This window comes from Ahaetulla prasina, chromosome 4, assembly GCF_028640845.1.
Source record: "Ahaetulla prasina isolate Xishuangbanna chromosome 4, ASM2864084v1, whole genome shotgun sequence".
Lineage (NCBI taxonomy): Eukaryota > Metazoa > Chordata > Lepidosauria > Squamata > Colubridae > Ahaetulla > Ahaetulla prasina.
The window spans coordinates 92501005-92515757 of record NC_080542.1 but is presented as its reverse complement, the minus strand read 5'-3'; the positions used below and the strand labels follow the sequence as shown (position 1 = coordinate 92515757).

The window sequence follows — 14753 nt, the reverse complement described above, 5'->3', positions numbered from 1 at the left end:
CTCTTTAAAGACAAAAAGAAATTATGAAAGGTATTTCTTTACCCCAGGGTATCAAAGATTGCACAGCGGCAGCACTGTAACAGAGGCAAACATTGCTTCAGAACATATTACTCTAGCACAGATGACTATAGAAGTTTGGCACGATATCTATAAAGCACACAAATATTTCCTATGGGATCAACAGAGCACTCTACTGCAATCATCTTAAAATACTACGCATCCCTGCAAGGAAAACTTCTCTGCCAGTCTCTGATCTTCTGTAGAATTTGAAGACATGGAATTCAATATTCTCCAGAAAGCAAGGGAAAATCGTAAATACGTACAACAGCTAATTCAAAAACCAAACCATACTTCTGTCCATATAAAAACATCTGCCAGCCTGCCAACTAGCAAAGGAGAAGTCTTGCCCTTGATTTTTTTCAAAGGTCCATGGGGTACGTCCAGAATGAAGGAAAGTGTATCCAGGGACCCTGAAATATTATCTTTGCAGCATCACAGTAAAGCTTACTGTGACATAATCAGAAATAGCTGGCCACAACAATTAGCAAAGCAGACTTTTTAACCAGAGAAACAGATATCTCAGTAATAAAGTTCTGGTGCCTAATGCTAAAGTCAGTAAGATGCTGCAGTGCTGAATATCACCCTAGTGATTATCAAATACAGGCAATTTTTCAAACAAATAATTTATAGATATTCAGGGAAGACAATAAAGTTTTAGAAACATTGGGTTGATGTTGCTGCTATGATTGGCAAAAAGGAATTGCAGGGCTTGGGATGACTGAACTACAGTATAATTTCTTATAATCGTATGTAGGTATGTAGGAATTTTAACAGAGCTCCTCTTCTTTTCAACTGTACACAATATAAAGCATGTAAAAGAGGCTATATTTTACAATTACAATAGAACATGTTGATCTAACCCATCACTATGATACATATAAACAGTGATATGTATATTTATAGGAAACTTACTATTTCTTTCTATCACCAAAAGTCAGAATGGAACGGAAGAACCTCATATTGGAAGGGAAGAACCTCATATTTCAATGAGATTACATTTCATTGTGTGATACTTTTTTTTAGTCTAGAATAGTATTTCTCAAACATTGCAACTTTAGAACATGTGGACTTCCAACTCCAAAATTTCCACATCATATAACAATTATAGCATCGGCCATATAGGTTGTTATCTCTACAGAGACTGGCAAGTGGCTTTCATGCGAAAAATTTAAAAAGGTGGGCACTTTTTCTAAAATAACTCTCTCACATCTTTTTGAAAATTATACTGTATTATTCTTTTAAAAAAAAACCTATTAAATCAGTTAAATCTACTGGTAACTGGGACTTTTATAAAATTATAACTTAAACAATATCCCAATATTAAATACAGCTAATATTGTTTTAGAAGTAATTAGTTTCTTACTTATATGAATCCTATTATTTATTTTCAATCCATTACAAATCAAAACACAGTTTGCATACTATTATGGAATAACAGGAATATTATCATTTTCAGTAATATTCTAATAAAAAGTTTTCTAATATAATCAAATGCATATTAAGTTTTTTAAAATTATTATGGTTTTTCAAATATATTATTAGGAATATTATTGAATCAAAAAACTGTATTAGTTCATACTAATCTATTTCTATTTCCCTCTCATGTCTTTACTTTCTATGCCATAATTCCATATTTTGTTACAATATAGTGAACTGGAAGGTTAAAAGTTATGTTTTTACTATTGTATACAAATGTTTTCATTACAAGTGAAAATTATGGTTTGAATTGCTTCAAGGACTGTGAGAAGAATTTATATAACAGGTTTTCTTGGTTTGAACACAGCACAATGTCAATTTTCCTAAACATTGGAATGTTTTTAAAAAAATATTATTAATATACCACACCTTAATATACAAAGGACTCCTGGTAGTTAAAAGTTGTCAGAGTTACCTAGAGTTTGTTATAAGATGGGTGTTTTAAATAGATAAAATAAATCAAAAATTAAAATATCCACTGAAAATAATCAACAACTCTAATCACAAGCAGAAAAAAGCAAGATAATGCAAAAGATAATTTAACTTCACGTACTAGAATATATTTACATTAAGGCCCATGAGAGAAAAGAAGTAAGAAAATGTGAGAATAATGTTTGTTCTCCAGTTGGAAAACCAAGGTTTTACTTTAAGTACATTAGAACTACATTTCCAATTTCCAACTCCTTATAGGAGTTATCCCAACCCCAACCAATATGATATTTTAAATAATATGTCAAAAAAAAATATCAATGAAAGTTCATACCTGACTAAAGCAAGGGCTCTGTTTACTCTCTCCTCAAGTCCAGTTGTCCCCAGAGCTTTCCATGTCATCCAGAATTTAAATGCATCTGCTCTTCTGCTACACTGAATGGATTTATCACCTGTGTCATAGCTGATGTCATAAAATTTATCTTGTTGGAACAGATATGAAGCATTGGCAGAGTAGCATCTCTTAAGCAAGTCCTGTTTTAGATGTAAAACAAAAAGAAATAGGATTAAAAATCTTTACTGTATTCAGGATAACACATTAATTTCTAACATATAATAAAAACAGCCAATATTGCATAATTTAGCATCTTTAGAAACAAAATGGCCATGAGCAATTGTTTTAAAATTGGTAAAAAAAACCATCATGGAACTACAGATTCAGCAGCACCAACATTCTTCAAAAGAAAGGGACAGGATTTAAAGTTGAATTATATAGCTGTTTGAGTAGCCAAATTATCATTTTAGGAAAAACACAGTTTTTAAAGGCCATTGCACTGGTGTAAGTATTATAGTCTTTTTTAAAGGTAAACATTTACTATTTTAAGAACCTAGTTAAAACTCAATAGACTTTTCTTATTCCAAATTTCTATTTTAAGTTAAAAGAATTGCTTCAGTTGCTTCTTTGTGCTTCATAGCTAGAGGCAGTCCATTTGACAGTCTATCGCACAAAATAGTGGGAGTTCCACCTCATTCTTTTTGTGGCCCTTGTTATCTCTTGATTACTAAGGATCACAAAGTATTCAACTGTAGACTGAATTTTTATTTTAAAAATAAATTCAATTTCCACATTTATAACCACTGGGTTTTCCCCCTAAAATAAAAACAAATACTATTCAAATTTCATTTTCGTTCATGTTTCTTTTCTGGTAGATCTTATGGCAGCAAAACACCCACATTTATTCTTAGTAGGATCTATAGTTGAATGCTTTGTGATCCTTAGTTAGCTAGAGATAGCAAAGGGCCACAAAGAGAATGAGAATGAATTCACAGTATATTGTATCAATTTGATTCAGGTAGTTCATGACTTACAACTACAGCTAAAGCCAAAATTTCCATTGCTAGGCAAGACAGTTGTTAAATGAGCTTTGCCCTATTTAAAACCTTTGTTGCCAAATTTGTTAAGTGAATCACTGCAATTGTTAAATTAGTAATATGTGAAGTGAATCTGGCTTCCCCATTGAATTACCCTGTAGGGTGATAAAACCTCAGGACACTGCAACCATAATAAATACATGTAGTTGCCCAGTGATGGAACTTTGATCATGTGATTACAGAGAAGTTGCAACTGTTATAAGTATGAAAAATGATCAATAAGTCACCTTTTAAAATACAATTGTGCTTCGAAAGGCCACTTAACAAATGGTTGTAAGTCGAAGACTATCTGTTAAGAAAAGTCCATTGAGCTTAAAATAAATTCTTACTGAAGCTATAAAAGAGTTTCACAAGACTCCTTCCAAAATTTTTAATGACTTATTGGCTTCAATGCCAAATGGAATCATTTTCACAGCCACAAAGTATTCTAATCCCCACTAGACTTGAAATATTTCATTATCACCATGCCTCAAAATTTATGATATAACTAGCTCCTTTTGCACCATAAAACAGACACAAGAAGAAATCAACTTTGCTCTTGTTTCAAAATGTGTTTAAACCTAATACAAGGAACCTCTTTTATTACAAAATAATTTACATTTTAAAATAAATTATTCTATTAGTTATTGATCTGTCTTTGCTGTTTACGTTTTTCCACAGAATATATCATTGCAAAAACACCTGTATTTAATGCAAAATATTAAACTACTATGAATATGCCTTGAAAATGACTTCATGAAGATCAAAGTCATCAGGTAAAGATATATGAAGACAATAATGAAGGGATGCAGGGTCCAGTGCTGCAAGAAAGCATCAGAATAAAAAATAAGTAATCTAAACACACTCAAGCATACAAAGTTCATGTACAACCGCAGATCCATTATTCAGAGATCTAGATTTATATTCTTGAGGAAATAATTATCAATCAATGCATAGATTAAACAGACCATTTGTTTGACTGCATTTACCATTAATGCTAAAACTGAACTTGGCTTATTTGGTGTGGGCTTAAGAGTAGTGTGTGAATTTAGCCACCATTGTCTGTAAAACACTTAATGTGATATGTGAACCAAGCCAAAATAAGAAAGCTTCCTATACTTCAGGTACACATTATACAATGTTGCCTTATTTGTAAGCCATGCTAGAATTCTGAATCTTTATTTTCTGGAAAATAAAAATATATTATTCCACATGGTTGCAAAACTTTATTAAACATAAGGTAAATTTCTATTCTACAGGATTCCCTTTCCTACTGCTTGTTAGATTTCAGAAATCAAGAGTTCCAAGGACATTGCTTGCTTTTATAGGAATATTTACATTCTCATCATCTAATGTCATCTATAAAATACTCTATACAAATCTCTAATATGTTAAATACAAACCATCAGTGAAATCTGAACTGAATAAAACCATATGACCAAAAAATAGAATCATTACATTGATTGAAGTATGTATTCCAACTTGTTTACAATTTTGAAGTCTTCTAAATTAGCTACAATAGCCTAACATTCCATGCATTTTCCCAGCAGTTTTAAAAACAAAATTATAAATAATTCTTTTCACATATTGTGAAAAGAAATTAGGACTGAACGAAAGAAGCTTAAGACTTCCTGAAACTTCCTTAGGGACATTGTAGCAGATATGAGCTACCTCACAACTGAACTCTAATGTTAGAATTCTGATATGCAAGTTTTGTGTAAATAATACATGCATTTTTTATGTAAATAATGTTTGGGCTTTACAGAAATATATGAATTCAGGGTTAATCTCACAGCAACATCCACACAATGTCAGCCCCTGGAGGCCATCTTTTCTTTGGAGCTTCAGGACTGCCACACTTAGTGCCTAGGAAAATGGGAGGGGGGATTTGCAAGGTGTGGTGAAGATATATAGCCATAACAACATTCTTTTCTCTGGAAGTCAACGATGTCCAGACTGCACCTGGATGGGAGTGACTAGGGGTTGTCTTCAGTTTGGATGGTGGATTGATTGGACCATGTGATGGATGTGTGGGTGTAGAGGATGGGTCTTTGACTTTCTTTTGGGTGGGGAAAACCAGGGAATTTTCAGATTTGGGTTTTCCCAGATGTGCCATTATGACATTTCTAATAAAATGGATCTTTGAGGAATCGCTAGCCTCGGAGTCTTCTTTAGTTGGGAGTATCACTTGGAACCCTAATATACAACAGGACATGAGAAAGATACAAACAAAAAACCAAGAATCATGAATATAATATTTAATTTCATGAGATCATGGGATAACAGTATTGAAATTTCCTTTTGTTGTTCTTTGAAATGAGGCATTAGAAAAATTGCTGACCCTAATATAGGTAATGAATAAACAGTTGTTTAATTCTGAATCACATGATACAGAATAAATATGGTAGACAATATAGATAGTTCTCATTTAACAACACAAATTGGTAAAAGAAATTATGTCATTAGTGACAGTCATAAGTTAAAAAAATAACTGATTGTGACATTTATCAGTGGCATTTCTGGAAGTTCTAGTTGCTATTGTTAAGCAAGGACCAAACAGTTAAGCAAGGATCTCTCACAACTGCGACTTGCAATTTCCTTGTGGCTTTCCTGAAAGCTGACTTTGTTTGATGGAAGCAAGTAGGGAAGAATGCTGTGAATGTTATGAAGGTATCCAGTTGTAATTAGCATTCATTAAGTGCTATGATAAATTTGAATATTCATTTAGTCAATGGTCATTAAAGGAGTACTGCCTGTAGGAATATAGATATGTTCAAATGTTTTAATCTATAGTTTCATCCTACCCAAGCTACCATCTGCGATGAGAAGAGATGCAATAGTCCTACTCGTAATATGTAGAGCTTGTCAGGTTATCTATCCCTACTTAATAGGTGAGAAAAAGCAAGGTTTTTTGTATTCTCTAACCAGAATCAAACCCATTTATTATGAAAATACACACACTATTTTTTATAGTTTTCAGTCATAAAAAATAAGATTTTTATAATATAGTGAGAAATTGAAGCGTATACATTGATCGGGATTGAAATTACATAGCTAAGAATTGATAGTTGTGAAAGATAGATAAGCTAACTAGTAAGAACTAATTAGGAAAAACAAATAAAAGAGAAGAAGCTGAAACTAGCAATTGTGAGGCAGTCATTATGAGCAAGCTATGCCGAATAGTTGATTTCAGAAATATAAATGATCTATAAGTCATACTGGGCTACACTTTTAAGTGAGTTTAAGTAGTTTTATTGTGAAAAGCTGATTAACAAACAAAAAACCAAGGCGGTGTATTTTTATTTTATTTATTTATTTATTTATTTATCACATTTATATACTGCCCTATCTCCCGAAGGACTCAGGGCGGTTCACAGGCAAGTAAAAACATATAAATACAAATTAAAATAACAATTAAAAAACTTATTCTAAAAAGCCGAATTATTAAAAAACAGTATAAATAATAAAACCCATTAAAAACCAATATAAATTTAAAATCTAATCCAGTCCTGCGCGGATGAATAAATGTGTTTTAAGCTCGCGACGGAAGGTTCGGAGGTCCGGAAGTTGACGGAGTCCTGGGGGGAGTTCGTTCCAGAGGGTGGGAGCCCCACAGAAGGCCCTTCCCTGGGTGTCACCAGGCGACACTGCCTAGCTGACGGCACCCTGAGAGTCCCTCTCTGTGAGGCGCACGGGTCGGTGAGAGGTATTCGGTAGCAGTAGGCGGTCCCGTAAGTAACCCGGCCCTATGCCATGGGCGCTTTAAAGGTGGTTACCAAAACCTTGAAGCGCACCGGAAGGCCACAGGTAGCCAGTGCAGTCTGCGCAGGATAGGTGTCACAGGAGCCACGAGGGCTCCCTCTATCACCAGCAGCCGCATTCTGGACTAACTGCAGCCTCCGGATGCCCTTCAAGGGAGCCCCATGTAGAGAGCATTGCAGTAATCCAGATGAGGCGTCACGAGGCGTGGTGACCGTGCATAGGGCATCCCGGTCTAGAAAGGCGCAACTGGCGCACCAGGCGAACCTGGTAGAAAGCTCTCCTGGAGGCGGCCGTCAAATGATCTTCAAAGACAGCCGTTCATCCAGGAGGACGCCCAAGTTGCGCACCCTCTCCATCGGGGCCAATGACTCGCCCCAACAGTCAGCCGTGGACTCAGCTGACTGTACCGGGATGCCGGCATCCACAGCCACTCTGTCTTGGAGGATTGAGCTTGAGCCTGTTTCTCCCCATCCAGACCCGTCGGCTTCCAAACACCGGGACAGCACTTGATAGCTTCGTTGGGGTGGCCCGGTGTGGAAAAGTACAGCTGGGTGTCATCCGCGTACAGCTGGTACCTCACACGAAGCCACTGATGATCTCACCCAGCGGCTTCATATAGATGTTGAACAGAAGGCGAGAGAATCGACCCTGCGGCACCCCACAAGTGAGGCGCCTGGGGCCGACCTCTGCCCCCTGTCAACACCGTCTGCGACCGGTCGGAGAGATAGGAGGAGAACCACCGATAAGCGGTTCCTCCCACTCCCAATCCCCCCAACCGGCGCAGCAGGATACCATGGTCGATGGTATCGAAAGCCGCTGAGAGGTCTAATAGGACCAGGGCAGAGGAACAACCCCTATCCCTGGCCCTCCAGAGCCGTCTCAGTGCTGTAGCCGGGCCGGAAACCGGACTGGAACGGGTCTAGATAGACAGTTTCCTCCAGGTGCAAGGGAAACTGATATGCCACCATACTCTCTACAACCTTCGCCGGCGGGTTGGAGACCGACGATAATTACCTAAAACAGCCGGGTCCAGGAAGGCTTCTTGAGGAGGGTCTCACCACCGCCTCTTTCAAGGCGGCCGGAAGACTCCCTCCACCAAAGAAGCGCCAGAATTGCCTGGAGCCAGCCTCGTGTCACCTCCTGAGTGGCCAGCACCAACCAGGAGGGGCACGGGTCCAGTAAACACGTGGTGGCATTCAACCTACCCAACAACCTGTCCATGTCCTCGGGAGCCACAGGGTCAAACTCATCCCAAACAATGTCACCAAGACCACCCTCAGACGTCTCACCTGAGTCACCGCAATTTTGGTCCAAACCGTCCCAAAGCTGAAGGATTTTATCGTATAGATAACCGTTAAACTCCTCAGCACGTCCCTGTAACGGGTCATCCCGCTCCCCCTGGTGAAGGAGGGAACGAGTCACCCGAAACAGGGCGGCTGGGCGGTTATCTGCCGACGCAATGAGGGAGGAGGCGTAGCAACGCCTCGCTTCCCTCAATGCCACTAGGTAAGTCCTATTATAGGACTTCACTAGTGTCCGATCAGCCTCCGAACGGCTAGACCTCCAGGAACTCTCTAGGCGTCTTCTCCGGCGCTTCATCCCCCTCAGCTCCTCGGAGAACCAAGGAGCCGGTTGGGACCTGCGCCGGGTCAGAGGCCGCAAAGGCACGACACGGTCTAAGGCCCCCGCCGCGGCCCGTTCCCAGGCCGCAACAAGTTCCTCAACCGTGCCGTGAGCCAGACCCTCAGGAAGTGGCCCAAGCTCCGTCCGGAACCTCTCCGGGTCCATCAGGCGCCTGGGACGGAACCAACGTATTGGCTCCGTCTCCCTGCGGTGTTGAATGGCGGTCAGAAAGTCCAGGCGAAGGAGAGAGTGATCTGACCATGACAAAGGTTCAATGACTATTTCCTTCAAGTCCAGATCTCTCAACCACTGACCAGAGATAAAAATCAAGTCCAGTGTGCCACCCCCAGTGTGAGTAGGGCCATCAACTACTTGAGTCAGGTCCAAGGCCATCATGGAAGCCGTGAACTCCCGAGCTGCTGTCGATGACGAGCCGGAAGATGGCAAGTTAAAGTCCCCCATGACTAAAAGTCTGGGGGTCTCAACTGCCACCCCAGCAAGCACCTCCAGGAGCTCGGGCAGGGCAGCTGTCACGCAGCAAGGAGCCAGGTACGCGACCAGCAAGCCCATCTGACACCTATGACCCCATCTCACAAAGAGGGATTCACACCCGGCAATCTGAGGTACAGTGGTCTCCCTCGGCTCCAGGCTCTCTCTAATCACAACCGCCACCCCCCCACTCCTACCCTGAGCCCTCGGCTGATGGAATGCACGGAAACCAGGCGGGCACGTTTCAACAAGGGGCACGCCCCCTTCAGTGCCCAACCAGGTTTCCGTAACGCCTATAAGATCCGCGGCGCCCCCCTGAATAAGATCGTGTATTAGGGGGGCCTTATTGACCATGGACCGTGCATTGCATAACATGAGCCGAAGGCCCAGGCTCCGAGGTTCTTGACCATCCGGGGAACGGGACAAGTCAGAGGGATCGGGGCGCGCAGTCGCCTTTAAACATCGAGTGCGCGCCCCCACAGAATGATATGATCCCCCACTTCCGCCGTATCTGCCCCTCCCACTTACCGTGCAAATAGGACCACCCTCACTAGAAGGAACACCTTCCCCCCGCATAACCTCCGAACCTAATAAATAACCGCCGCGAGCACACGCAGGAACTGGCTCTTCTCCCGACGGGCTACCCCCAACACCCGCCCTAACCCTCCCACCCCTTAAAAATGCCCTATCTAAAAAACCCCAAAGGCTCTTTTTCTTCACATGCCACCTCTGTGGATCCCAAGACCCGTCATTGAGGCCGGCCCTTGATAGAGAAGCGGGTCATTCCTGCGAGGCGGGGGCACCTCGCAGGCGCAAGAGTTCCAATGCAGAATATCGCATATATAATAACTAAAGGCATAAATAGGAGATAGAGGCCGACGAGAGGTAATAATGTCTAGGATGGCAGAGTGTAATGCCAAGTCCAAATGGATACCCATCCTCCGATAAATCTTCAGATGGTGGCTGGCTTAAAGCTGGTAAAAGATGGAATGGTAGGCAGATATAGTCTGATGATAAAATTGTCACTACTCTGCCCAAAGCACAGTCCTAAAATCCATGGCCTGAAAGAGATGGTACTTCTCTCCACGTCAACGGCGTCACAGACATTTCCAAATAGATATTTAGAATAGATGTTTCAAAGTCAGGGCCCCCAGCAGATCACCAATCAGGCTCCAATCATCTTCCCCAAAAATCCAGGAATAAGCATGACCCAAGAGTCTCAACCGGTCATGTAAAATGCATGATGACAAATGTTACAGTTGAAAATGTAACGTTATAATCCCGGGAGGAAGCCGGCCCAGCTAGGCCAAATCAGACTGCACTAGGCCAGGACATCTCGGCCCACCACCCCTTGTCTTTCCATAGAACGTCTAGAACGTTTCAGAAAGTCTCAGGCGGGGCCACAAGGAGGTCCCTTCATAACCCTTCGCCCCAAGCCAAACCTGGGAGAAGACCTGGAAAAACCAGGAAGCCAGGAAGGGCCGGAACAGTCAGGAGTAGTCCAGAAACGCCCGGTATCCAAACGTGGAGGAAAAACAAACTGCGCCCTTCCCGCAGCCAAATACAGGCCGCGGCCATGCCTAGTGCCCGATGAGATGGCAAGATGACCGCCGTCTGCAGCTCGCCCTCCCCGGTCTCGTTCTCGGCAGCCGTGAGTCCGAGGAGGTCCGCAGACCCCTCCCACGGCTGCCCGAGAGATGGTACGCCTGACCGGGGGGCGCAGACTGCTCGGCTGGCCACCTGGGCGCCGCCATCCCCTCTTCGATTGCCCATCGCCGGCTCCGATCCCCTGTTACGCCGCCATCTTGCGCATGCGCAGAGCCAATAATATATATATATATATTTAATTTATTCATGTAATCTATTACATGAATTTATGTCCAAATTCTGGATTAATAGATATAAAATGACTAATAAAATTACTAGGATACATAATCTCAAATATGTTAATGACTTATTTCATGAAGTACATATATTCACACACACACACACACAAACACACAAACAAACAAACAAACAGGAAGACACCTTAATTTAAATTTGCAAGTGCTCTTCTCTAGCATTTCTCATCCACATAAGAATCAACCAGCAATTATTTTGAATATATTATTTTGCCAACTTTGATTAGACACATGTGAAATTTGTCTCCAGTGCAGAAGTACTCAGTATCAAAGTGCAAAGCAACAGAATAATGAAGAAGAATAATGATGATGATAACAATTACATTATTAACAGTACTTTTAACACATTTTAAATGTCCAGTTGACTGAGTTTCATGTTTAATGAATAAAAGAGATTATGATGATGATGATGATGATGATGATGATAATGATGATGATGATTTTATTTACACAAAATGATAGTATACACAGCAAACGAGATAACTATGCTGGATTTCGTATCACAGATCACTAGTCAAACACTTCCCAAGCGTTTAGGATGTACCGACGAATTATGTGAGCAGGTCATAATAATAATAATAATAATAATAATAATAATAATAATAATAATAATAATAATAATAATAATAATAATAATAATAATAATAATAATAATAATAATATTTCACATTTAATATGTGAATGCAGCAAAATGATTACAAAGCTAGATACGACCGAGTTCCTAACTTAATCTACTGGTCATTATGTAAAAAATATGACTTGCCTGTATCCAAAAAGTCATGGGAACACAAAGTGGAAAAAGTTATAGAAAATGAGAAGGTGAAGATCTTGTGGGACTTTTGAATACAGACGGATCGTCACTTGGAACACAACACACCAGATATCACAGTTGTCGAAAACCAAAATGTACAATTTATTGACATCGCAGTACCAGGAGATGCCAGAGCCGAAGAAAAAGAACTGGAAAAAATCATGAAATATCGCAACCTGGCCATTGAAACTACACAACTATGGATGAAACATGTAATAGTTATAACCATTGTCATTGGGGCATTTAGAATAGAATAGAATAGAATAGAATTTTTTTATTGGCCAAGTGTGATTGGACACACAAGGAATTTGTCTTGGTGCATATGCTCTCAGTGTACATAAAAGAAAAGATACCTTCATCAAGGTACAACATTTACAACACAAATGATGGTCAATATATCAATATAAATCATAAGGATTGCCAGCAACAAGTTATAGTCATACAGTCATAAGTGGAAAGAGATTGGTGATGGGAACTATGAGAAGATTAATAGTAGTGCAGATTTAGTAAATAGTTTGACAGTGTTGAGGGAATTATTTGTTTAGCAGAGTGATGGCCTTCGGGAAAAAACTGTTCTTGTGTCTAGTTGTTCTGATATGCAGTGCTCTATAGCATCGTTTTGAGGATAGAAGTTGAAACAGTTTATGTCCTGGATGTGAGGGATCTGTAAATATTTTCACGGCCCTCTTCTTGATTCATGCAGGATACAGGTCCTCAATAGAAGGCAGGTTGGTAGCAATTATTTTTTCTGCAGTTTTAATTATCCTCTGAAGTCTGTGTCTTTCTTGTTGGGTTGCAGAAACGAACCAGACAGTTATAGAGGTGCAAATGACAGACTCAATAATTCCTCTGTAGAACTGAATCAGCAGCTCCTTGGGCAGTTTGAGCTTACTGAGTTGGCGCAGAAAGAACATTCTTTGTTGTCCTTTTTTGATGATGTTTTTGATGTTAGCTGTCCATTTTAGATCTTGCGATATGATAGAACCTAGAAATTTGAAGGTTTCTACTGTTGATACTGTGTTGTCAAGTATTGTGAGAGGTGGAAGTATGGAAGGGTTTCTCCTAAAGTCTACCACCATTTCTACGGTTTTGAGTGTGTTCAGTTCCAGATTGTTTTGGTTGCACCACAAGGCTAGTCGTTCGACCTCTTGTCTATATGCGGATTCGTCATTGTCTCGAATGAGACCAATCACTGTTGTGTCATCTGCGAACTTCAGTAGCTTAACAGATGGATCATTGGAGATGCAGTCATTGGTATACAGAGAGAAGTGGGGAGAGCACACAGCCTTGGGGGGGCCCTGTGCTAATTGTACAGGTATTTGATGTGATCTTGCTTAGCTTCACCTGCTGCTTCCTGTTTGTTAGGAAGCTTGTGATCCACTTACAAGTCTGTTCCGGTACCTGTAGCTGGTTTAGCTTAGTTAGAAGAATGTCTGGAATGATGGTATTGAATGCTGAACTAAAGTCTACAAAAAGGACCCTTGCATAGGTCTTTGGAGACTCAAGATGTTGTAGGATGTAGTGCAGAGCCATATTAACAGCATCATCTGTTGATCTATTTGCTCGGTATGCAAATTGCAAGGGGTCTAACAGCGGATCCGTGATGGTTTTCAAATAGGAAAGCACTAGCCTTTCAAAGGTTTTCATGACTACAGATGTTAAAGCAACTGGTCTGTAGTCATTCAGTTCCTTGATGGTGGGCTTCTTCGGCACTGGGATGATGGTAGAGCGTTTGAAGCAAGAAGGAACATAGCACATCTCTAGTGATTTATTGAAAATATGGGTGAAGATGGGGGCCAATTGGTCAGCACAGACTTTTAAGCAAGAAGGAGTTATCTTGTCTGGGCCTGGAGCTTTTCCTGGCTTTTGTCTGTGAAATAGGTCCTGCACTTCCTTTTCTGTGATCACTAGGGGTTGTGAACCCAATGAAATGGGGTCAGTTGTAGGAGGCTTGGCTGTTGTTGGTGTGTCTGAGATGGGGGTTGTGGAGATAGGTGGCTGTAGTTTCCTTTCAAACCTGCAGTAAAACTCATTCAGGTTATCTGCCAGTTGTTGATTACCTTCAGCCTGGGAAGGAGGTTTGCCATAGCCGGTGATATTTATAAGAGTTTTCCACATGTTTGCTGGTTCATTTGCTGAAAACTGATTCCTTAGCTTTTCAGAGTACTTTCTTTTTGCTGCTCTGATCTTCTTGTTAGTGCATTTCTGGCCTGATTGTACAGCATTTTATCATCTTTTCTGTAGGCTTCCTCTTTTGAATGTCATAGCTGCTTAAGTTTAGGTGTGAACCAAGGTTTGTTGTTACTGTGTATTCGCAACTTCCTTGTAGGTACACATAGGTCTTCACAGAAGCTGACATATGATGTTACAGTATCTGTGAGTTCATCTGTGAGCCTCTGGTGGCTCAGCAGACTAAGTCTGTCTGTTATTAACCCAGCTGCTTGCAGTTACTGCAAGTTCAAGTCCCACCAGGCCCAAGGTTGACTCAGCCTTCCATCCTTTATAAGGTAGATAAAATGAGGACCCAGATTGTTGGGGGCAATAAAAGTTGACTTTGTATATAATATACAAATGGATGAAGACTATTGCTTAACACATTGTAAGCCGCCCTGAGTCTTCAGAGAAGGGCGGGATATAAATTAAAAATAAATAAATAAATCCAGGTCTGCAGAGGTATCTTCAAATATTCTAATCAGTGCAGTAAAAGCATGCCTGTAGCTTTAATTTTTACTCCTCAGTCCAGGTCTTCACTGATTTAATTGTTGGTTTTGTGGTTTTAAGTCTTTGCCTGT

General features: G+C 40.5%; 1 protein-coding gene across 9 annotated transcripts in view; it reads right to left on the bottom strand.

Annotated features, from left to right (window-relative positions):
* GADL1 (glutamate decarboxylase like 1) overlaps positions 1 to 14753 on the bottom strand; it is a 126109-nt gene that overhangs the window by 53004 nt on the left and 58352 nt on the right. For 8 of the 9 annotated variants that reach the window (XR_009154926.1, XM_058181191.1, XM_058181190.1 and 5 more), the window contains one exon: positions 2300 to 2499. The exons of the other annotated variant lie outside the window; for it this stretch is intronic. Coding sequence is in view for 7 of the 8 variants with exons in the window: in XM_058181191.1 (XP_058037174.1) it covers positions 2300 to 2499 (200 nt within the window). In the remaining variant the exon portion in view is untranslated. The remainder of the gene's footprint in view (positions 1 to 2299; positions 2500 to 14753) is intronic. 9 annotated transcript variants of the gene reach the window in all.